The 26,478-nt window shown below is 35.5% G+C and overlaps 1 protein-coding gene across 1 annotated transcript in view; it reads right to left on the reverse strand.

The window, feature by feature from the left end:
- Window positions 1–26,478, reverse strand: part of sema3c (sema domain, immunoglobulin domain (Ig), short basic domain, secreted, (semaphorin) 3C) — an 88,985-nt gene that overhangs the window by 12,762 nt on the left and 49,745 nt on the right. The window contains exons 5-13 of the mRNA XM_056455556.1: window positions 23,585–23,704; window positions 18,603–18,693; window positions 13,646–13,765; window positions 12,985–13,127; window positions 11,765–11,879; window positions 10,367–10,436; window positions 6,526–6,670; window positions 4,078–4,300; window positions 180–268 (exon numbers count right to left, since the gene is read on the reverse strand). Coding sequence (XP_056311531.1) covers window positions 180–268; window positions 4,078–4,300; window positions 6,526–6,670; window positions 10,367–10,436; window positions 11,765–11,879; window positions 12,985–13,127; window positions 13,646–13,765; window positions 18,603–18,693; window positions 23,585–23,704 — 1,116 coding nt within the window. The remainder of the gene's footprint in view (window positions 1–179; window positions 269–4,077; window positions 4,301–6,525; window positions 6,671–10,366; window positions 10,437–11,764; window positions 11,880–12,984; window positions 13,128–13,645; window positions 13,766–18,602; window positions 18,694–23,584; window positions 23,705–26,478) is intronic.

Below are 26,478 nucleotides of genomic sequence, written 5' to 3' on the forward strand. Positions count from 1 at the left end.
GCAGCTCATGAGAAACCTCACAACGTAACCTTTTCCTCACCTCATGCATCTTTTTTTCCCATTAAAAATCTGCCTTCCCTTAAAATAACATAGAGTTCTAATAAATGCTTTGTGGCACTGCCAGCTCTGCTCCTGCAGTCTGCCCTTGAGATGCTTTGATGTCTGGTGAAAACTCAGACCTTAAACACTTCCAGCTCCTCCAGGATTAGATCCTCATCCAGTGAGCCGTTTGACGGCAGAACCACGACCTTCTGCACCGTGCCTTTATCTGGAAGAGGAATATCAGAACATCAGGAGAACATTGTACAGTCAGGAAAACAAAAACAACCTCAGTCATTTAGTCTGCATGGGTTTACTGTGAACTTTCCATTGATCACACATTTTCTCCTTCAAACCTGTTGGCTTGGACGTGTATTCATGTTCATTTTAGCATCAGTTTTGAGGAACAGATCTGAAAACCAGACTTGTTGCCAAGGTGTTGGACAGTATTCATAGTGGGCACTTCAAGAGCAATTATTATTGTTATTTGAGTGACTTTTTAAGAATATTTAGCTGTTGTTCATCACAGCTACAAATGTTGCAATTCAAAAAATTGCCTTAATTTTCTTTTATAAACAAATAAACATTTCAAGTCACTTCAACTTACATCCATCAAACTGACTAAAATATTAAATTAAACTGTGTATAACTTAAAAACAATTAGTTGAAACCCGATTAACTTAGTAAAATAAGTTGCAGTAACATTTGCTGTCATGACTTTTTGTAATATAATTTTTTTACAGTATTAATAAGCTGCTTATTTTAAAACAAATATCTTGATGTATTAATTTTGCATAAGAAATGCACGAGATATTGAGTTATATCTATTTACTTCTGTTGATGATAATGCATGAACTAAATGCATTTACTAATGAAACCTTATTGCAATTAGTACTAATTGTACTTTATAATAATATTTGTACTTTATAAAACCATTTCTTTAAAGGTTCAGGACACCCTGGAGTACTTTTTTAAAAAATGCTAACAGATTTGTGTGTGTTAAGCATTAGTTGAAACAATGTTAGCACCTGTCAGCTTTATTTGTGGGGAAAATTGGATAATTTGGAGCTTTTGTTAGCTAATTTTATCTTCCGGGTTAAAATAATTTTTGGGGCGGGATCAAAATCGGTGACGTATTGCGAATCTGCTAGTGGAGTGATGATGCGTTGGTTTCTCATTATTATTCATAGCGGAGCTTTCTTATCCTACGAGAAGACCCTGCTTCTTAATTATTCATGAGAGCATCTGCTTTCCGAAAGCAAGGCAGACCTGCCAAGCTGTGACCCAATGACTGGGTGTATCTGTCAGGTCCGATACAGCAAAGCTGTTGTTTTGCAACAACGAGAATTGGAGAATAGACTTTGTCTTTTATCAGTTGAGTTTGTTACCATTCAGATACTTTGCGTATATCTGTGCTGCTGTGTTCACCTATTTTTAAAATCTCCAGATAAACGGCAGGGCTAATGGTTGGAATAGACAGAGCAAGAGACCTGCTGCACTGCTATCCACAGTGTCTGCATTCATAGTGTTTATATAAACATGATTATCTTTATGATGATATAACAAATTGTGGTTATGTGTATATGAAATTATGAATAACATATGTAGCAGGGCATTAAATTACTGTTTATTTCTTTGCATTTTAACTTTATAAACTGTAAAATCTTGGGTCTCCACACGGTTTGTGTCTCATTTTGTGAGCCAACTGACAGTTGTTTGCTCCCCTCTTTTTCTCCTGCTTTACCGGTCAAGCCCACTCCTCCCTCTGCTCGCAGCGCTCCACGCCCATCTCGAAGCATTTTTTGAAAAAAATTTGAGGTAGACTTGAACAGAAAGAAGGGTATCATGGCCCTTTCAGTGGCCATTTAGATACGTTACACATACATATGAGTCAAAGACAAAATGTAGAGAATTTTTCTTATATCTCTTTTAAAGGTGTGTCTCATTATAAGGATTGTTCATCCAAAAATGAAAATTACTGATGGAATAATATATAATTTACTCATGCTCTACTTTTTTCCCAAACCTGTTTGAGTTTCTTTCTTCTGTTAAACAGAAAGGAAGATGTACTGAAGAATTGTATGAAACCCAGCATTTTTTTTATAGTGAGCTTAAGTCAATATCACTATTATAAGGTATATTGTAAATGCTTCATGGATTATCTCAACAAAATGTCATAAGCCTAGTTCTTGATGGTTGCTAGGTGATTCCTGAAAAGAGCCTACTCTCTAGTCCCTGGATGACCCGTGGCCTTCCTTCAGTGTAAATCCTAAGGGCTCTTTCTGCCATCTGCCTGATGAAAATTATTTACTGCATTTCTTCAGATGTCTTAAAGGGACAGCTCAGCTAAAAATGAAAACTCTGTCAACATTTACTCATCCTCCACTTGTTTTCAACCTGTTTGAGTTTCGTTCTGTTGAAGACATTTAGAAGAATGCCAAAGCCATTAACTTCCATAGTATTTTTTATATTAGAAATGCCTATAGCATTTCGTCTTTAGTGTTTTAGAACAACTTATGATGAATAAATGTAATTTTTTAAAGTGAATTCTCTTTTAAAGTGATGGGTTTGATACACAAACCATTAAAGCTCAAGCTCTTTTATATTTTACACTTCATGATAGATATTGTAATTTTAATGTGCATTCAAAGATAAAACAATAAATAATTTTGCTCAGACCCTGGAAATTCCCAATTTTAAAGGCCAAGATTTGCAAAAAACGAAACCCTGCCAAAAGGAGCAGGCAGGCCGAGCCGCTCAGTGCTTCTGGCTTTCCATCAGGAATTTTGATCGGCAAATACAAACAGCTGTGATTTTGAATTCTCTCCAAATGTCCCAATCCCCGTTCCCTAGTAACCGCTGAGCCTGAGTCTGCTGTCATGCGTCTGATTCTTCTCTCAGACAAACACACACGCATCCTTTTATTCCTGCATTCGTATCCCAAGAGTTCATATCATGTCATGTTCGGCGACGCAGCAGGAATCATAATGTCTTCTATTTAAGTGATGGCGAAGAGATGGGAAAAAAACACTGTTTATTGTAATGATGAGATGATAATGTGTGTGGAGCTTGTGTAGACTCAATGCCCCCTAGTGGTAGTCAGGGGCAGACATTTCAAATTAAATTCAAATTTATATATAATGTGTATATATTATATACATTTCTATATCTCGGTCATCTGTTATGTATTGTTATAGATCTTTAAGTATATATTTTAAAATTTTCATTAATGTTCCTCAAAGATCCCTGTTATATTGCAGAGTTTAACAATTTCCTTCTTTTTAATAAATAAAATAAAATAATAAATAAAATAATAATAATAATAATAAATTAAAAATCAAATTATGAAACAAGTTAACTTCCATAATTACAAAAACAGAAACGCATCTTATTTTTAACTAAAAGATATTAAATTCTTACTTAGTTCTGCAAAACATGTTTACAAAAGTGTCAGTTTGCTATATAAATATTCAACTTTTTAAAGATTTTAATCATTTCCATAACTTTTCCAAGGTTATGAATCCAGGTTTTTGCTTGATTCTTAATTAAATGTATGTACTGATGGATATAAAACTGAACATAGCATCACAACATAATATGTCAGGAGCAGTTACTTTAAAAGGTAACTGGAAATTATGATAAAAATTTAAAAGTACTTAAACGAAATGTACAATAATGAAAAATATTGCTTTGGCATTGTACAGTATTTTGCATTCAATGGTTAGGAAATATGTGGTTAAAGTTGAGTGTGTGCTTGCTGCCATGATTTCATGAAGTACAGTTTAATTTTAAAGTTTACTAAATGAAACATAATTCATACTGACAAATTACTTTCAGTTAAAACATTTCCATCTTTCCTGACTTTCTTGTTTTTAGTAGGAAAAAGCTTTTTAGTCCAACGGCAGGGTCAAGAAAAGTGAAGTGGGTGTTCCTTCCATAGCTGAGGCAGTTTCAGAAGCATATTGTGGAGCATTTGAGCTGTTTTCCATTCAGTGGTTGTATAGTCAGTTATTTGTCTTGAGATGTGTGGTCAGTTACCTGTGCCCAGGAACAGGACCTGGTAGTGGCCGTCTGCGGCTGGGACCTGATCCACAGCTATAGAGGTGTATTTGTAGTCGGCATGTGTTCGCACCACCAGGGGTTTCCTTCCCACCGGGTAGATGGGGTTAAACATGACGGGGTGATTCCTCACAAACGTCACCACATCATCTGGAAACTCTTTAGTGCTCTGGATGTGAGGGGTGAACGCACCACCGGGACACTGGCAGGAGAAAAATGAGGAGATTAGATTATCATGCTAAAGCTGAGAACTGCTTAATCACTTTAATTAGGTTACGTCACTTAGATGAAAAGTGAGTGAGTCTCTGTCTTGCTACAGTCCCCGTAAAAATGTAAAAGTACTATTATTTTAAGTCTTTTAAATGGGAAACACTAAATATGATTTTATTAATAAAAATACAATTAATTAATAATGCAGTTCTATAACTCATTCATTCATTTTCTTTTCGGCTTAGTCCCTTTATTAATCTGGGGTCGCCACAGCAGAATGAACCGCCAATGTATCCAGCTTATGTTTTTTACGCAGCGGATGCCCTTCCAGCTGCAACCCATCACTGGGAAACAACACACTCGTTCACATACATACACTACGGACAATTTAGCGTACCCAATTAACCTGCACTGCATGTCTTTGGACTGTGGGGGAAACCCATCCGAAAGAAACCCACACGAACATGGGGAGAACATGCAAACTCCACACAGAAATGCCAACTGACCCAGCTGAGGCTCGAACCAGTGACCTTCTTGCTGTGAGGTGACAGCACTACCTACTGTGCCACCGCGTCACCTCAGTTCTAAAACTTATATTTAAACGATCATTTATAAAATACAAACTATGCATTTAAGAATGAGAAGGGAAATCTACAAATTTAATGTAAATACCTAAAAATATTTGTTATTTGGTATTATAATAAAATGTTATTGCATGTGATTCTATATCTAATAAAAATGTTCATGCATGATCTTAACTGAAAAAAATGTGTAATAATTAGTATTATGTTACTGAATAAATAATAATAAAATTTTGTATGATTTTTGAGGATATTATTACAAATTCTCTATTAAATAAACCTCTAATACCTAAAAAATCTATTGAAATCAAGTCTTTGATTCAATGCTTATAATATGTAATGCATAATATAGGGTGGCCATTACACCTCGGGTGTGCATACACTGTAAAACCCAAAAAGTTATGTTAGCTCAAACTGTTTGAGGAAACCGATTTCAGCAAACCATTTAGTTCAAAAACTACTCCTAATGAATAATTCAATTCAATTCATTTCACCATTATTTGTATAGCGCTTTTACAACGGAGATTGTGTCAAAGCAGCTTCACATAATAGATCATAGTAAATTGAAATAGTGTAGTTCGGTCTTCAAAGTTTAAATTCAGTTCAGTTTAGCTCAGTTCATTGTGGTTTAATAATCTGAAGAGCAAATCCATCGATGCGCAGCTCTACAGATCCCGAACCATGCAAGCTAGTGGCGACAGCAGCGAGGAAAAAAGTTCACCAATTGGTGAAGGTGAAGAAAAAACCCCAGAGAGAACTAGGCTCAGATGGGCACGACCATTTCTCCACTGGCCAAACGTTTTGTGCAGAGCTGCAGTCCAAGTGCTGGAGGCTGGAAGCTGAATACTGTGAACTTACTCCATTCAAGTTGAAGTAATGAGGTATTTAATTAACTCATTACCTTCAACACTGAGTTCAAAACTCTTTTCAAATGAGTAGAATTAACTTTCAGTAAATTTTGAGTTTACATTTCATTTTATAAAATTGACTTGTGTTTTACAGTGTAGTTTTTAAACATTTCAACAGACTGTAGTGAATTTTTTATTTTGTTTTTGACTGTTGTATGCTGTGAAATAACTGAAATCATGCAGAGCAGTGACATGGAACTGTGATATGATATTAATTACTAGCTCTATATATGTACCTATACATTCATTCATTAATTTTCCTTCAGCGTAGTCCCTTATTTATCAGGGGTTGCCACAACGGAATGAACCGACAACTATTCTAGCATTTGTTTTACGCTGCAGATGCCCTTCCAGCTGCAACCCAGTACTGGGAAAGGCCCATAAACTTTAATTCTCACACACACACACTCGTACACTATGGCTAATTTTGTTTACCCAATTCACTTATAGCACATGTCTTTGGACTGTGGGGAAACCGGAGCACCTAGCGGAAACCCATAAAAACAGAATGAGAACATGCAAACACCACACAGAAATGCTAACTGGCCACCCTGCTGCCATGCCTATACATTTTATGGATATAAATATAAGTAGAATGATTATTATCTTTACTCGTTCTGTAACTATTTACCGTTTTAACTAAACTGTATACCACAAATATTTGCTCTGTTTAATAATGTCAAAACAGAGACTGTACTAGGCAGGACAGTAATGTGTGCATGACTCACAGTTCCCGGTCGTGGGTATGGGATGCGGCCCTGGAAAGCAACCCACTGGAAGTTGGGCCCTTCCCTGTGTGCAAATGGCCCATTGAAGACCGTCAGGATGTCGGCCATGTTGTACACACAGACAGCAGAGCCTCTGAACACAGAGCTGAACAATACAACACAAAACAAACAGCATTAAAGTCCCGCTGAAATAAAACAATGTATATGTTAGGTGTTAGTTTCAATATCATTCTTCAGTCCCATTTAGTCCCATTTCTCATGGGGGATATCTGAAAGAGAAAAATCTCAAAAGTTCTTCAGTGATTAAACACACATGCTTTTAGAAGAAGATCAATTTGCAGTGGACGTCTAAGCTTGTGATCAACTAGATGTCTCACATGTTTCACAGCTCTGTCAAGTAGGAATGCATTAAAGCATGTTCAAATCCAAATATTGATTCACTTCTTAACTTGAGAGGTATCTTCTACTGATCAATTTTCAAAGGCAGCATAGATGTGTCCTTTGCTGCCTTTGATGTCCCACAATCCTGTGCGTTCTATTACAGTTGAGCTAAAATAATAAGCATGCCATCTCTAAGCACTGCTCAGGTATCATTGCGTGTGTAAATGTAAATTTGTTGACCTATGTTTTCCACTTTTGTTGGCATTAGAAGTTGGCAGGGGCGTAGCAACCGGGGGTGTGGAGGGTGTAATACGTCCCCCTCACTTTTAGAGACAGACCATTTGGAATGCAGTAAGCAACTATTCCCTTAAGTATCACCAAAGATCTCTCTACTTAGTTGTACCTGATTAAATCTATTTTACAAGGTGTCTTAATGCATAAACGCTGCCTCCAGAGTTACCACCTGCAGGGCAGCGAGGCAACAGTTGAGCGCTGACAAGATCACCATGACAACAACCAATTACATTTGACTGTAACACCACAAAAAGGCGGGGTTTTCACAGCTAGTCACTGATAAACAGAATACATGGAAACAAACTTTCCAGCACAGTGTCCATTTTTAATGGACGAGTAGCCGCAAAGTGCGATTGTACTGTGGTTTAAGTGCCCAAAAGGGATTTACAATATTGCTTTTGGATTGTTCTCCTCTGGAAACTCAAATATGTGGATCCAGACAGCAATTAAATAACTATACAACCTTGTTGTTTGTCAGACAATTGTAGGAAATTAAGCTTGGGATTTTTACCATTGTAAGAGTAAAACACACATTCTGTATTATAAAATTCTGCCTATAAAATCACCTAACCACTTTAATTGGTAATAATCCCTTACATCCCCCTGAGAAACAGGTACCATCCCAATACAGCTTCTAAGTTACATTTAAAGCTATTGTGTTGCAAAATAAAAACAAAAATCTCATTTGCATAAGTATTCAAAATAAATCATTTTTATGACATCCCTGCATACTTTAATTTTGACTAATCAAATGCTCTCTAGTATCTGTCTAGTATAAGTCCCACCCATACAAGACATGTCTAAAACCATTCACTCATTCACATGAAGCAAGTGTTCACAGAGAGACTTTGTATAAACACTTGCATATACTGTATAAGAAAATAATACACAGTAGTGCCGCAGTGCTTATCTGAACTCCTCCACGTTTATTAGTCACAACAATGATGGGAGGAAACTCAAAAAGGCTGAGATGTTGACATTGCACACACACGGACACCATCAGCATCATACAGACACCTTTAACTCATCAACTGACTGGTAGAGCAGAGATATAAACTAAAGTCTGTTGGATATTTTTTAAAGGGGGGAGGGGCTTTGCCATATGCCACCCCCTGTCTTCACGTTTTAGTTGAAATTACGTCACACATCAAACAAAGATACACATTTCAAGGCATTTTAGTAGACCCTTAATATCACGCTGGGACCTTTTATATCCCCGAGGGAGTGCAGACAGTAAAAAGATGTCTTTGTGCTTACTTCCTGAGCATTTAAAGATTAAAGGGATGATGTAACATGGTTAAACCAGAGATTTTGTCTACGGAGAAAGACAAATCCCTCATAAAGGAAACAAGACACCACTGTGGTTACACTTTGGGATGAAGTGTGGTTTGGTTAAACGTTGATTTTGGTCAGACAGCAAAACAAAGATCACAAAACAAAGAGAAGTATGATAAATAAGCAAACAGGGCAAGGACAAAAAATTGGATGCTGTTTGAATTGGCCTCATTAGCAAAACCATACTCATTCAGTGTGGTCAAAACATGAAGTGTAGTTCAGAAACCTTGACCGAAATCTCACCCAATTCAACAACAGTAAAGTAAATGTACTGAAATGACCCAAAATGTAAGAATGATCACAAATGAGATTGAAAATGTGAAGAGATTTCTTCAAAAAAAAAAAAAAGGAAACAAGAAGGGATAGTTTCAATAGCTTTTTTTTTGAGATAAGTAATCTCAGTGGTGTCTCCTCTAAAGTTTATATATAGTGAGATTTCAACAATGTGTCAAACTGTTAAGATTACTGTATGAACTTACATATTTCTTGTCCAGTACTTCAAAAAAAGATTATTGAATGCATAGCACATATTATTGTTTTTGTAATATAAGAGTATATTTAAACATTAATAAACTCAATACTAGTTGTTCATTTATATAATATAAATAGTATAATATTAAGATAATGTAACTAATCATTTAATTAGAGAGAGAATAAAGTACATAGACAAAAATTACATAATCATATGTTGAATATAACAAACACAATATTACTTAAAATATTATAGTGCATTTGACAGTCAGATATTTAATGTTTTGTGTGTGTGTGAATTTATAAACTCGTAATATAAGTTATGAATAACAAAAATATAAAATAAAAGAATAAAATGAGATCAGTAAATAATATAATACTTATATTTATGAAGTGCACACACGCACACACGCACACACACACACACACACACACACACACACACGCACGCACGCACACACACGCACACACACACACACACACACACACACACACACACACATATATATACTCATTTTAAATATTAAATATACACACACTGGTATATGTAATGAAATAAGTATGATGTTTAAAAAATAGAATATGTCTAAATTCATTGTTTAAATGTTTTTAAAACATAATATATTATACATTACAAACATATATAATAAAACAAAGAGAAAAAATGAGATCAATAGATATAATACATATATATATGTAGTGCACATATACAGTATTTTTAACTCCTTTTAAATATTAAATATATAGTTACACACACTATTATATATAATGAAATAAGTATAATGTTTAAGGAAAAGAATATTTCTAAATTTATTGTTTAAATGTTTTAAAACAATATATTATAAATTAAATAAATATTTAAATTAAACTTTTTATTAACATCTGACTCTAGTCTTATAGTTTTGCCTTGTAAATTTGTCAACAATTTTCTCACTTTTAGTCAATTGTCTATATTTGCATAATAAATCATAACTAAGAAGTAAGAACTTCCAAGTAGAATGTTTCTGAGACTTTGCACTCACTCATTTACACAAAACAGCAACAGAACCAACATCTGAACTGACTCAGTAACATCACACCACATCCAACACTGCATGACACACTAATTTAAATATTTTTTTCTCCCTCAAGATGTTAATTTCATCCCAGTGAAAGTCCATTGGATGACCTCCTGAACAAACAGGAGACGCATGTTTGTAAAGAAGTGACCTTTCCCTCTCTTTACCACCCTCAGGTGTGATCACACATTCCCAGAAACCCCGCCTGACCTATATTTGGCAAATACACACACACACCAAAACATGTGCACACATATATATACACAAATTAGCAGCAAGCTCAATATTGCTTTTGGCTGTACCTTGTGGAGGTGAAGACTCCAAAGATGAGGAGGCCCTTTGGGTGGTCCGTCTCCAATAAAAACACATTTTCTGAAAGCAAAAAAGACAAGCATCCAATTTAACGCTGAACATCTGTCCCACAACAATGTTATACATGTTTCTGGTGCTGCCTAACAGGAATAAAACAGGTGAAAGAGTGTAAATCCATCACAGGCTTTAACCTTCCCGCGTAAACGGTTTGTGCTGAGTGTTTTATGATCGTAAAAGGATTTTAATGAGGTGAAAAGCTTTACAAATGACCTGTAGAGCTGTTGTTGAAGGAGGATAATGATAAATGTCAAAACAACCGTTTTATGGTTAATGACCTGTAATTATAGGAAGCTGTTTAACTAGTATGTGGAAATTGATAAAAGGCTTTGGAGGATTGGTTTGGGTTAAAAATGGGTTAAGAGTCTAATTTGAGTGCAATGGGGTTAAAGACCGCTATTAGGAAAAAAAGATGTTTCTTTTCATGTTCAAAATGAATGGTCATCAATAAAATATGTATTTTATTGCATATTAATTGAGAAACAATATTGAGAAGTTAATTTTGGGGTCTGGAATTGAACCTGGAAGTTTCTGAGTTATTTTATTTAGTTTGTTGATGTACATCCAACTGAAATGGATTATTGAGTATTGTGTGGCTGCCCTTCATTGTTGACGTAAGCTTGACGGCCTCAGCTACAATATTCTTACTGTTAGTTTGCTATGAGGGAATGGATGCACACAAAAGCCCCATTCCCTCATAGCAAACTAACAGTAAGAATATTGTAGCTGAGGCCGTCAAGCTTCCGTCAACAATGAAGGGCAGCCACACAAATGACAACAACAAAAAAATTCAGTAGATTAACTTGCACGGATTAATTGCTCATCTAAACAACAATCTTCACTAGTAAAATATTCCAACATTCAGGAGACTACGATGAAATATATTGTCTGGATCTTGGATAAAAATATTGGAAAAAATGTACAGTATGCTGATTATTTAGATATTCCAAGATACTTGCATTTTTATAGTTTTTTATTTATTTTTATTAAAAAAATGCATTGACATAATTTTCACCACATGTATCTTGTGTGGTCAAACACCATTGACTAAATTATGTCCCTAAATTAAACTTGAAACCAAAACAAAACATTCCTTTAAGTGTAAATTTTATTTACTTTGCATAAATTATGGGACTACCTTCGAATAAACAATAAACTGGGAGCAATTAAGTGACATTATTCTTCTTCATTGAATGTTAAACTTGTCAGCTTGTGAACAAACTGACAAAAAATCTGAATACCATGTGTGAACTGGTTTATGGAGCGCGTGCGTGCAAGCGTGCGTGTGTGTGTGTGTGCGTGTGTGTGTATGCATGCGCTTATTGTCTCACCAAGCTCATCAAAGTGTGTCTCAGTACCGTCCTCCTCTAGAACTGAACACACCATTCGAGCCTTGAGAAACGTGGTCCACTTATTCACCAGACTGCGTTGACCACCAGTGTCATTCTAAAAACAATTTACAAATACTTAAATTAATTTACAGTAGATCAACACATTTATTAATATACTGTAATTAGTGATCATATTAGTCTTTACAAATAATATGCAGACATGTAATGTTCTGAACATTAACATTGGACCTTCCAGAATAGCACTGCAACTTGCAAACTGTAACAATAAGGGCATTTACATTGTTTTTACAAGTTGTCATCATTTTAAACACGCAGGGGTAAAATAACGTAGCACAGATTGTTACCTGGACTATACTAGCAATGTTACATACACTTATTTTTTTCTCATAAAAAATGCTAAATGGAAGTGCCAAGATGTGCATTCATTTTGAGAATGTGCATAAAAAACATGCATTCAACTGAGTGAATTTAAATCCTGTATGAGAAAAAATGTGCATAAACTATGATTGATATACAATTTTGTTTTAATAAATCACATGATAACAAAAATAGGTGTGATGGGACGGCATTGATGGACAAACCAGTCCACCGACCACATTGCACAACATCAGAAATGTTATTTTGATCATTTTAAAATCTCTTGTTCAGTATTATTACCTCCAAAATGGTCTTGAGAGGATAGGCTCACAAACAGCATCTTGCGCCTCCAAAAGCCATTGTGCTTTCTTTGTGTTTCATCTTCTGAGGCGCAAGTAATTCATTATATAAGAAAAAAAGGCCCACGGTGGCTTCTTCTACCACAGCAAATCCATATTCTGTGATAGTTTATGGGGAAGTGATGTTTTTGCTCTCTTTGACTTGGATGGAAACAATGCTTTATTTGTAAATGTTTTATGCAATAAAACAATTTTGCGAGTACTGTCTTATTCACATCTTTGGATGGATAGATAGCATATATTTAACATCTGCAGTGTGAGATGTAAGTGTTAGAATCTCTGAGCATCATGAGATGGGGTTCAATCAACACTTATTTTAAGGACTTATCAATAAAAACATCTTCAGTCGGAAAGTGATTAATACTGCATAAAGCAAGATAGTCCAGGATTTCTAAAACTGAGGTTTTAGAAAGACCAAAGCTTAACTATTTCAAATGTGAAAATAAATGTTAAACACAATCAACAACACATACAGAGACTTACAGGACACACTCGAGCCACCATGGCATGAATGTTTTTAGTGTTTCCACTGGTGTCTGTGAGTCGCTCCCGCAGAAAAAAGTACAGTTTGGCGTCGTTGGGGTCTGATCCATCAGGGATCAATTGAGCATCAATGAACAGTGGCTCTGGTCAAAACAGAAGAAAACTCCAGCTTAAACACTCAATTTGCTCTACATAAACCACAAGAGAAATAAAAACAGCGTACTGTATAATTTCTTTCCTAAAGAATCAAACATCTCTGTGTGGTGCTAATGTCTGCGTTTATAAAAATGGAGCTCCTGGTGTTAAGAAAATGTATTTCACACTTCCAGACAAAATATGCATTTTATTGTGTATTTGGATTTTATCACACAAAAGATAACCTGACCCTTTGAGAAAATCATCATGCATGTGGAATATGTTTTCATTTTCCCGGCAAAATTAAACGGATATTGAGTATATTCTTTCCTCAGACATTTCCTTTGACGTAGGCAAAAAAAGACTGTGTGGTTTGTGTATTATTTTACTCAAATTGCGCGGAACCTGAACATGTCATTTAACGCTACACATAAATAATTATTTATAGTTTCAAGTGAAACGTTATGAGCAGTTTTCGGACAGAACAGTGTTCATAAATGGATAAAACAGTATGTATGGTTTGTACCACTCAGCCATTTGGAGTTATGCTGGTCCGTCCGCACAGGGTTTCTTGTGGTTAGGCTTCTGAAGATAGCCGCGTCTGTCCCCATGAAGTCAATGTACATGCCAGAGAATAACTCCTGATCTGACCACAGACACAAACAGAAAATCAACTCAGTCACTTTATACAGATTTTGCAAGGCCAGTGAAAATCTTTTGCTTAAAGCTTGTGTAAACTTAAGATTTTTATTAATTCTTGAATAAATAGGGAGGATGATTAATTATAGGCAAGACAATCGATTAAAATTAATTTAATGTTATGCAATTAAAGTGAGGTAATTAGCTTTAAGCATGTGATTACTTTTGTAATTCCATTCTTTTAATTAGTTTGACAAAAAAAAAATGTAATGATGCATTCAGTCCTTGTTTATTTTGTGTTCACAATGACTTTTTTAAGTCTAAACTCAAAAACACAAACCCAAAAATTCAATCGCAACAGTTTTAATCAAACCTGCCAAGTTTTAACACAATCTTAAATTTTTATTATATCTTTTTCTCTAAGTTTTAATAAATAAAGTTTCTCTTAAAGACATGGTTTTCCTAAAATACAATAGTTTGACTTCCTGAACAAAAGAGATAACATTTTGAAGACTGTCGGTAACCAAACTATTTTAGTTACAGTACAGTGTTTTTGTTTTACGATGCCGTCTAACGTGCGAGTGGTTTCACTTTCTCCAGGGAGTTCACAATCGCTCGCCGCAGGTCTATATTTAAAATAACAAACTTCTTGAGCTGATGATAATAACGTGTGCGTGATTATTGAAGTGCTTCTGACATCTGATCCTCTCAAAAAAAGACAAATGTGAGAGCGAAGCGTGAAAAAACAAAGCCAGGAAAAACAAAACCAGGAGCAACTTTTTGCAAGCAAGAATTGTTTAAGCAACCTGAATCATGAACAAACTGCCATGTTTATCTTCGCCTTTTGGACTATTATGAACTTCGAATGACTGAATTACTTTCTAACAGAGGCTACATGTACTGGTGAAGATTACAGACATAGATGAGAGGTTTGCACATACTCTGGGCTATATTTTGTATGTCGTTTTTAAACTCAAATAAGGACTAAATGTACTGTATGCTGTGTGTAGTTTTTCTGTAATTGGTAACATATCAGAGACTGTACGGGTCTGTATGTGTTCATATGTTGCATTTATTTATTTATTTATTTCATATAATGGCAGACATTACAGTAGGCTATTTCGCACTGTCATTGGTCTGCAGTAATCAAATTATGTTCATAGAAAAGTTAGTAATAAACATTTATACACAAGTATTTATATGTATAGAGCATCTGTTTTGTGAGTAGTGCTTCTCATATGATATGTGAATGACCCGTACAGCTTTACTTTAACATTTCCTCGAGCGAGAATGACATAGACTGAAACTTTCTGTCTTACCCTTGGTACCCTTTAGGCAGTGGAAACCTGATAAAGATGACCCGTACCGACCCGTACTGTACCGTACTGTACCAGTCAGTGGAAACGGGCCAATAAATTTAATACAATAAAATACCAAAACATTGCAGTTAAACTTTTCCTGCACTTTATGGATGTAGTGTTTGATGTAAAGAAATTCTTTCTTGTTCATTATGAAAGAGGCCATTTGCATTGTTGTTATTTACTCCTTGTTATTGGTGGTGGTGGTTTGTTTAAAGATTAAATTTAGTGATTTAAAAAAGTGCAAATGTTGTGTTTAAAATGAATAGAGGCCTTAGAATAAAAAAAAACAATCCTCTCTTAAATGAATCACCTTTTAATCACTTTCTTTAACACATTAAGTTTGACTGCCCTATTTAATAATAATAAAAAAACATTTATTTTGTAAACCCACTAAATCTAATTTAAATCATAAAAAAACTGTGGTTTCTGCTTCTGGCTGTGCAGATTTGTTGGTTAAATGTTAGACATTTTGGATTTATTGTGCCTAGACATTTTTCTGCGGTTTGCTCTACAAATGACCTTCTTAAATCTCCATTCTCTAAAGCTCTCCTTCTTTTCATCAATACACCACTTCACCACTTCATCACTCCATCTAACTGGGGGCCTGTGGTTTGACAGGTACGGCTAAGGGCCAAGTTTATGATGGAAATCTGTAGATGGACGTCATTCAGAGTGCACTGCAGGCTGTCATGTTAAGGACAGTTAGTCTTTGATGCTGTCTAGACGTTTAGGAACTCTTACTAAATGGAATGAACACTTAAACCTTTCTCTCAGACACTCTAAAATAGTTGTTGTAACCCAGTGTTTGGCCAAATATGGACAAACCCAACCATTGGGTTAAAAAGTGTAATTGAATTTGAATTTATTAAATGGCCTCTTGAGATGAACCTCTGATCTCATTTTCGAGGGTGTCCCCAAGAAGTACATAAATCAAACATAGTACAACACATCATAACAAGCTAAAACAGAACAAACAAACAAACAAACAAACAAACAAGCAGCACACTTCACCTGAAACACTTCCCACAGTCAAAAGCCTGAGCAGACTAAAACATATGATCAAAAGGATATCCAAATAAATAAAATTAATATTTAAGTTAAAACCAATATTAATAACATTTACAAGTTGTTTCCAAAAACAGAAGATAAATCAGTGCTGAAAAGACTAAATGTCTTAATTGATCTAAAAGAAGAAGGAAAATTATTCGTCAAAAGAAGCTTTGTATTAAAAGGACCTACGGTCACTTTCTGTTGTAATTTTTGGAACAAAGAAGTAATTCTGTTGCTTATGTTGAAGAGAATATGTAGAGGTAAATGGAACAAAAAACTGTTTTAAATAACAAGGGAAACTAAAAGAAACACATTTAAAAGAAACACATTTACACAACACATTAAAAATTTTATTGAAAGAACTAATGTAATGTTTGCCATATGTGACAACCCAACATTTTTAGAGTGTATTAATGATAACCTGTTTATTGTTATATTTAGTGTTGCAGAAATAAACCATGTGAACTAGGCCATAAACCATGTGAACCATAAAAAATTTAAAAACATAATCTGAAAATGGCAATGGCAGTATTTATCACTTATTTAACTCAATACACTAAACTAAAACTAAAATAATAATTCGTGAAAAACTGCAGTTGCGAAGCTTTTTAGAAAGTTCAAAGGGCACTGAATTTTCTCACAGTTGCAGGTTTATGTCTCACATTTCACTGACTTTTCAGAATCATAGCATCGAGCAATGCTTAAACTTTTATCAAAATAGTAATTCTTAGAATTTTGAGCTTATATTGTGAAATTGTCAACTATAAGCATTAAAAGTTTAGTAAAAAAGTTACAAAATGAAATTACAAAAATTAAAACAATGCAATTTTTTTAAACTGAATCTTACATGGTTTCCTTAAACAAAAACCTGAAAATATATTCAGAAGCTAAGTTTAACAATTTAAGTTACTTTAAAGGGGTGGACCACTGTGTATTTTTAAGGCTTGGTTGTATTTATAAGATGCAAAGCAATGTGTGTTCAAGCTTAACTTGAATATATACAGCTACTCAGGTAACATGAAAATGACTGTTATATTTTCTAGTTCCTCTGAAAGGCCCACCCTCAAGAGGCTCTGATTGGTCAGCTAACATAATGTGCTGTGATTCACGAATCAGCTCCACGTCGCTCCCCTAAAAGCGCGCACTTCTGCGCTGTGTAAACAGAGAAGCTGTTAGCAACGTTAGCTACCTGAATCAGGCAAAAAAATAAAGAGCACACAGCTGAACTTCACAAATACTCTCTAAAATCAAATCTGATAAGTGTCTTTCACATATATTAAGAAAACGTTCCTATATCTTTTGCGAGTTTGTTATTTGAGATGTAGGACGCACTGAAAGCGTCCGCATAGAGAGACACTGCAGCGCTGGTGAAGATTGTGGCTGTTTACAGCGGTTTGACTGATAAATATGAATTTGTAGCTAAATTGTTAGCAGTGCCAAACAGCATTTCCCATTGTTTACATCCTTGTTTACGTCCTCGCTACAACATACAGTACCGTTAACGCTAGAAACTATGCATGTAGTTGATCAATTTTGACTAATAATTACAGTTTGTATCCACACTTTTGTCTGTTGGAGTTATATATTTTTCTAATTTTGTGGAACATAATTAAAATTTAACTGTAAGCACTTCTGTCTTTGTGTCGTGTCCTTTGGAAGCCCAAATACAGAAACAGAAGAAGCTCTGAGGAAATAGAAGCATTTGGACAGCATTTTAGCTTTCTCTGCTATACCATTACAGCACCTCTAGCCATGGCCCTTCTCTGTGCAGGGTGTGCGCGCGCGTGGTGAATGTGTGTAACCGAAAGCCCTTGTGATCTCACTAGCCTGGATGTATTTTTTTTGTAGTCCCCAAACTTGGTTCGCTGTAGCCTTTACTAAGCTAACTCTGTAAAAGCCAATGACCCCTTTTGCATTGAACTTTGAGTCTATTACATTCAGAGATATTGTTTATGTTGACACAGCTACAATACACATCAATTAAAGTTTAAAATATCATATCGTAGTTGACCACTCCTTTAATTTTTTTTTTGTGTGTATTGCTGGCATGGGCTTTATAAATAATTTTTAAAAATGAAAGAAAAATTTACTCAAACATATAATAGTATTTCAGTGGTGCTAAAATAGCACCAGAGTGTTTATGTTGCTGTTTCTAATGGCTCTGGTGTGTGAAAGCATGGATGTGCATGTAATGTAGCCTAATAGCTGTGTCAACAGCAACCCAACACCAACTAGCCAATTACAGTTCAAAGGATTAAAGGGGCGCCACTGAGTACCCAAAGTTGTCACATCAGAAAGGGGGTGCAGACAACCGCAAAATGAGGGTGTTTGGTCACACTGTGGGGTCATGAACAAAGAGATCCTAGAGAAAATGTGTTATAGAAAGTGTTGAAGACAAATTGGCACCTGTGGATAAAGACATAAAAGACTCACTGAGCATGACTGAGACGGTGTTGACTTGTGGGTTGAAGGAGCAGCGCCCTTTCCCTGATTCTGCCCGAGAAGAGATCTGGAATACTTGCTCCTGCCAAGAACACCAAAAATAACAAAAGCTCACATTTCGTAAACACAGTCTATTATTGTGGTTAGGGGTCTATGATATTGGCGGTAAATGGCACCTCAGTATTTTAGGGGATTTTTTTCCCTGATAAAGATAAATAATATGTTTCCTGTTATTTTGTACAGTAGACATCAAAAACAGCGAACAACCTACATTTGTTTCCGTTTTGGAGGACACTGCTTGGTCTTATTTAAAGTTATCCTAATAGGAGTAAAAAAGCATTTAAAGCATTTATCATGTGTTTCTTATGAAAATTAAAGGACACCTTGAGAAACCCCTCAGTCGGTGGTGTACAGACCAGGTGGTAATCTCCTTAATAATCTCCTTAATAATCTGACAAACCTATTTAACTGGGAGACTAAGGCCCCATTTACACTGATGCATTTTAGTTTTGGATCCCCATCCACACTAGCACTTTTACTTGAAATAGTCTAAATCCACATTTAGCACTGAATCACATGACCATACACACACTCTGGGGATGCCCATTTAAGTAAAAACAGGAAGTATGTGCTTCGCTTGGCATTTAGCTACTGCACGATGGCTGTTAAAATAGACAACAATGTGAATAAAGCTTCCATTTTTGTCATGTTATTGTTTACAGGACAGGACTGGTCTGTCATCATCCAGTGGCATTATGATTATATGATAGGGGCTTGACAATAAGGGAAGGAGACCCAAAAGAGCCAATCAGTGAGTGAGTCGGCTTGGGGGGTTCTTCCTACTTCCAGTCATATGTTATTGTGGTTCATTGCTTCCAAAAAGTGGAATTTGGGCACCATTTTGAGATTTTGTCCACACTGTAATCCATTATTCAAAAAGTTAATTTCAGGTTGAAACTCAGAAATGATCATAAACTTTTGCAGATGGACCTAAATCATTTGTCGCGTGGACAATGCCTAAATTTTAGGCCAAAGGAATGACCCTTTTATCTGTAGCAAAAGTTGGTCATTCTAAATTTGTAATGTCTAGAATATTGCATCTTTATAACGTTACTTAATGTTACTCTTCAAGCTCCCCAAAACAGCTGGCCGTCCAGTAAACTCAAATGCAGCGAAACTACTCTAACCTGAAACAAAAATAAATATAACGTATGTAAACACCTTAATTGTAATTATTGTCTAATTGAGAATAAGGTAAATATTTAGATTACTGCTGTCCATGTACTGTAAATGTACTCAGTGCCCAATGTTTAATTCAAATATTCTCTTCTTGTGAATGAGATTCTTTCCCAAAGTTAGCTGAAATTGACTAGACTTCAGTTTGATAATAATCAAAGTTTTAAAAAAATATAAATGACTCCAAATATGCTATAATTGTATCCCATTTCCCATCATCAAATTTATTTCCAACAATCAGATGGATCAGACATGTGCAACAGCCAATATAGATAAAAATAGTTTTTAGCAATTTCCTAGCACGCATTAGTTTTGGAGATCTGCCTGTCTTCCAGTTTGTTGAATTAGAGGCTTTCAGGTTTCTGACTGCCAGTCCTCTCCTTTATTGGCCAGTCACGTGACATGAGAGAAACCAGAGACGTAGAGGGAGCCTTCGACAGGACATACAGCTGCTAATTTATCACAGGGACTCGTATGTTCATTAACTAATGTACCAGCTCTTTACATCACACAAAACAACAGGCAGCGATGTGGGTCACATGGTGACTCCAGGGTGGCCCCATCATTGTTATGTCACAAAGCTCCACTGCACACTTTCAGAGGGCACAGGTCACTCCATTGAGTTGAGTTTTTTTTTTTTTTTTGCTGTAATAGTCCAGCTGGTGTGCAGCCAAGAGAGATGAACATGGACGGGTTGAGAAAGTAAAATGCTTTTCAAACAAAAAAGAATGATAGAAAACAAGCTGCAGGCAAGCAGAACTGTTTTTAATATAACCTTGTCTCTTCTCTTTTTTAAAAAAAGATTTATCTTGCCATGTCTTGTAATCTCATCTTGCTTTTTAATTTTTAAATTTTTTATTTTTTGCATACATATTCTCATTTAATTTATTGGCACCCCTTTGTTTAACTAAGGATTTTTTTCTCTTTTCAGATCATGTTTTTTTTTTCCTCCACTTTTTCTAAGCAAGGAATCTTGTCATCGCTTGCCTGTTGTCATCATTGTTTTTCTCTTCTCTTTTTAAAAAATTGCATCTAATCTTATCTGGTGTCATTTCTAATTCTACAATCATTATTGATATATTACAATATTGTTTTCTACTTTCGTTACGCTACTTTTTCAGGGTTTTTTTTCTTGTCTCATTTTGTAATGTGTCTATAATAATCTTTAATATTGGATATATTCACGTCATGTTGTGACATCATCTCATCTCATCTGGTTCTCATTTAGTTCTGTTCCTAATCTCATCTCCTTTTTCCTCATCCCTTATCTGTTTGCCTTGTCATTGACTTCTTGTGTTATTTTGTCTCAGCTTGATATGTATCTTGCCTCTTCTTTGTCTAGTCTTATCTCCTCTAGTCTCTTCTCTTTTCATTTAGTTCTGCCTCATTTTGTAATGTGTTATTTTTAATGTTGTTTGTATTCACGTCTCATGGTTGGTTTGTCTTCTGTCGTGTCATCTCATCTGGTTGTCATTTTGTCTTGTTTCATTTGTTCATCTAATTTTGCTTGTCAATTCTTGCCACATCTCATTTTGTTTAATTTCTTATAGTCTCAGCTAACCTCACCTGGTCTCATTTCATCTCCTTTAATTTTTTGTCTTTAAATAATTATCATTTGTAATATATTCTCATATCATATGCCATGTCTTGCCATTTCTCCCACCAAGTTATTTTTTCTTCTCTCATCTCATGTCATCTCATCTAGTCAGGTCTCAATCATCTCAACTATTACTATCTCATCTAGCTTTGTCTCATGTCATCTAGTTTAATATCACCTAGTTTTGTCTAATCTCATTTTATCTAGTCTCATCTCGTGTGGTGTCATCTAATCTTGGCTAGTCTCATCTGTTCTCATCTAGTCTCATCTCATCTAAACCAATCTGGTGCCATCTTGAATCATCTCATCTAGTCTCATCTCAAATCAGTCTCATCCAATGTCAACTCATCTAATGTCATCTCGAATCAGTCTCATCCAAACTTACTCACTCTAATTCTATCTAATCTCATATCATCTAGTCTCATACCACCTAGTTTCATCTCATCTTATCTTGTCTCATCTCATGTAGTCTTATCTCGTCTCATTTAATCTTGTCAAGTTTCATCTCACCTCATCCAATCTAGTGTCATATTGAATCATCTCAACTAGTCTCATCTCAAATCAATCTTATCCAATCTCATCTCATCTAGTCTCATCTCGAATTAGTCTCATCTCATCTAGTCTTATCTAGTCTCATCTCAAATCAGTCTTATCCAATCTCATCTCATCTAGTCTTATCCAATCTCATCTCGTCTAGTCTCATCCAATCTCATCTAGTCTTATCTAGTCTCATCTCGAATCAGTCTCATCTGATCTCATCTCATCTAGTCTTATCTAGTCTCATCTCAAATCAGTCTCATCTGATCTCATCTCATCTAGTCTTATCTAGTCTCATCTCAAATCAGTCTCATCCAATCTCCCGCCTCATATAGTCTCATCTCAAATCAGTCTCATGCAATCTCATCTAATCTCATATCATCTCATCTGGTCTCATTTAGTTTTGTCTTCACATTTAATCTCTTCCATGTATAGTTGCCTTGTCTTGTCTCATCTCATCTAGTCTTATCTGGTCTCATCTCATGTAGTCACTTCTAATCTCATCTAGTCTAGTCTCATCTCATCTCACCTCATCCAATTTAGTCTTACCTCAAATCATCTCATCTAGTCTCATCTCACCTCATCCTATTTTGTGTCATCATAAATCATCTTTTCTAGTCTCATCTCGAATCAGTCTCATTCTGTCTCATCTCATCTAGTTTTATCTAGTCTCGTCTTCTCATCTCCTCTCTTCCATTCCATGTACTGTAGTCTTGTCTCATCTGTATTGTATTGTATCTCATCTGGTCTCATCTCTGCTCATCTAGAAACTTCAAGGTTTTTACTCCTGTGATCTGTCTTTAATCTTCTATTTTTAACATTGTTTGTATTCACATATCACATTACGTTGTGGCTTGTTTTAATTTAGTTTGATCTCATTTGGGTCTCATGTTGTCTTATTTAGCAGGTTCTATCCTTAATTTGCATTTCTTTTCTCATCTTTTCTAATATCTGTTTACTTTTTGAAAATATAAGCTTGTTTTATCTTGTCTGGTCTCTTTTATTCTCCTTTAATATTTAAGGATTTATTCCCATCTCATGTCACTGTTTGTTTTCTCATGTCTTATCCATCTGGTTCACACTTTTTCTTGTTTTATCCTGCCTCACTCATCACTGTCTTGTCATATCTTGTTTTGCCTCTTCTTGCCTTGTTGTGCCTTTCAACATTTAATTCCATTTGCATTAGATTTTGTCTCATCTGTATTTCCTCAGCTGGTCGCTCCACTCCTTTTTGTTAATCTTTCATTTCACCTCCTCTCCCATCTTTTTGTTTTAGCATCTGGTCTTTTTTTCCACATCATCACAATTCATCATATTCACTATCCTCTCATTTGTAATCTCTTACCTTTTCTCATTTGGTTTCATGTCATCTGGTAATATTTTTACTTTAACCAATAACATCTCTCATTCCCATGCTGATCTAAATTGTCATGGACTTTTCAAAGGATGTATATAATGAACTTTACAACTCATTGGAGCATTACAGAAACTCGACTTAGAGAAGAGTCGACCTACTGTCCATTTCTCAATCCAGCAGAAGTTGTAAAATCAAGGTGAACCTGAAATAAATCAGTCTGCTTTTCATTAGCGAGTGTAAACTGACCTCAGGACGTCTGCCACGGTTAACATATGCACACACTGGGCTGTAGGCTCCACTGCCGCAGATGAACAGATGAGTCCTGTTATAAGGCTGGATCACTCTTAAGAAGTTCCCACATCCATGCTGAGAACAAAAGAGACAAAGATCATTGATTATAGAAGTTAAACGTTACACTGAACGTATTTTAAATATAATTTTATGAGAATAGAATCCTCCTTCAGGAATCCTAGGGACTTAAATGACTTAATCCTTTATTGGGTGAAGAACCATACATTGTAATCTATCTATCTATCTATCTATCTATCTATCTATCTATCTATCTATCTATCTATCTATCTGTCTGTCTGTCTGTCTGTCTGTCTGTCTGTCTGTCTGTCTGTCTGTCTGTCTGTCTGTCTGTCTGTCTGTCTGTCTGTCTGTCTGTCTGTCTGTCTGTCTGTCTGTGTGTGTGTGTGTGCGTGCGTGCGTGCGTGTTTAGTTTTTTTTCAAACGCCTTGTAAAAAACCCCAGTAACTGTTAATGATGTCTGTTAGTAAAATATATAATGGAAAATCCGATGAAAGATTTACATTATTCAAAGAATCCAACTTTTTATACTACATATATTCATAATTTATACTATAGCTGCCCCATTATTTTAGGTGTGCACTTTGCAGTGCATTCTGCGTCAATAACGTCAGAGGATTGCCCTCAGTAAGCTATTTTTATCACAACAAAATTAAAAATATATAATACTGATACGATGACACACTTGTGTAGCTTTTGGTTTTAGATTCGATTCAGATTAGATTCAACTTTATTGTCATTACACATGTACACGTACAAGGCAACGAAATGCAGTTCAGGTATAACCAGCAGTGCAATAGCAGCAGGTGTAGGATACAGGTATAAATTATAAAGTGCAGTTATAGAAAAACTATGGTGATATTTACAGATGGATGTACTATGAACATTATATACAGGTTGTATTAGCTATGAACAGAGATTTACAATGAATGAATATATGTGCAGGTTGCTATTAATAATCAGAAGTGAGATAGATAAACAATTACAAATGTATATGTACAGTGGGTGTGTACATAATTACAAATGTCTATGTGCAGTGGGTATGTACAGTTAAAATAAGAGAATCAGTGCAATGCAGTGCAATGAATATGTGCAAATTTTAAATGTGCAAATGTTAAACAGTGCAGTGATTGTGAGGAGTATAAGTTTTCATTTTTAGTCAAAGTGAAATACTTATTGACTGTTTTTCTAGTGATAGGAAGATGCTTTTAGACCTCAGTTACTTATAGAGCTTACAGGTATTGGTAAATATAGGCACAGGATTCCATCAAGCATCCATTTTTCAGCGTGGAATTGTACAGGGGCTGTTAAGAATCAATGTGGGTAGTCTACTGAAAATTATAACCAAGAAATTCACAATGTGGCATCCTATATCAATAAGTTGTGTTTGGTTAAAAATGGTAAAAGGTAGCACCGGAAGTGCAATCATTTAACAGCATCAACACAGAATATATTGTGCACCTAAATTATGGTCCACCACATATAGTCCAAACTGAATGTGCACTTCACATCTGGTGTGTGTGAGACCCCTTTGATTCTCATCCACTAGAAGGGCAGCATGGTGGCTCAGTGGTTAGCACTGTTGCTTCACAGCAAGAAGGTCGGTGGTTCGAGTCCCGACTGGGCCAGTTGGCATTTCTGTGTGGATTGGCATGCGTTTCCTCCAGATGCTCCAGTTTACCCCACTTTCCAAAGACATGCGCTATAGGTGAATTAGGTAAACAAAATTGTCCGTAGTGTATGAGTGTGTGAGTGAATGCAAAAGTGAATGGGTGTTCCCCAGTACTGGGTTGCAGCTGGAAGGGCATCCACTGCGTAAAACATATGCCGAAATAGTTGGCGGTTCATTCTGCTGTGGCGACCCCTGATAAATAAAGGAATAAGCCAAAGTAAAATAAATGAAAGAATGAATTATCCACTAAAAATTACGGAACTGTAAAATGGAACCACTGAGAACCTGGTTTTTAGCATGATGACCCATAATGTCATAATGAATACTATGGATGAACAAACCCATGACACATTGTACTGCACTTGCAATCCAGAAAGACCATAGGGTGACCCATTCATTATTCATCATTATAGTATGTTAGTGACTAATACAGTCAAAGCTCAGATATGACTTACATACATTCTTGATTAACACAAATAGAGTTTTTAATAAATCATGCCATCACCTGTAATCTTGAAAAAATATTGAGCAGTAAGACAATTTATCATTTGCTCAAACGATTGTGATTCATAAATAATTTTGCACTTATAACATTTCCTTATGGAGTGTTAAGTATAGAGTGGGCATCTATCAACAGAAGCATAAATCTTATTGGGGTTGCTCCATTCGCTCAACGTGCACTTCTGCTAAGAAAGCAGATTTCTTGAATGACTGTCAAATCAGCATTACAAATGTGTGGAAAATGTGTCAAAATGTAAAATTTCCTCACCATTTTCTCACACTCAAGTGGTTTTAAACTTCTGTCGAACACGAAACAAGATATTCTGAAGTATATTGGAAAACAGCAGCCACTCGCATACATAGTGGGAACAAAAAATACTATGGAAGTCAATGGCTGTTTTTTTCCTCTCAACATTCTCCAGTATATAATTTGTGTTCAACAGAAGAAAGAAAGGTGGAGGATGAGTAAATTATGACAGATTTTGTGATCAGATTGATTCCCACATCTTAAAATCAGCAATAGATGAGCCCTAAGATCCCACCAAATTCTATTAGCAAGCTCAAATGTTTGTTTAATCCATTTTAGAATTGCCAATGCCAATTAAAATGAAGCTGACTTTAATATATCAATTCGAACCTATAATTTAGGAAGTTTATG

The sequence above is a fragment of the Danio aesculapii genome, chromosome 4 (assembly GCF_903798145.1).
Source record: "Danio aesculapii chromosome 4, fDanAes4.1, whole genome shotgun sequence".
In the NCBI taxonomy this organism is placed as follows: Eukaryota; Metazoa; Chordata; class Actinopteri; order Cypriniformes; family Danionidae; genus Danio; species Danio aesculapii.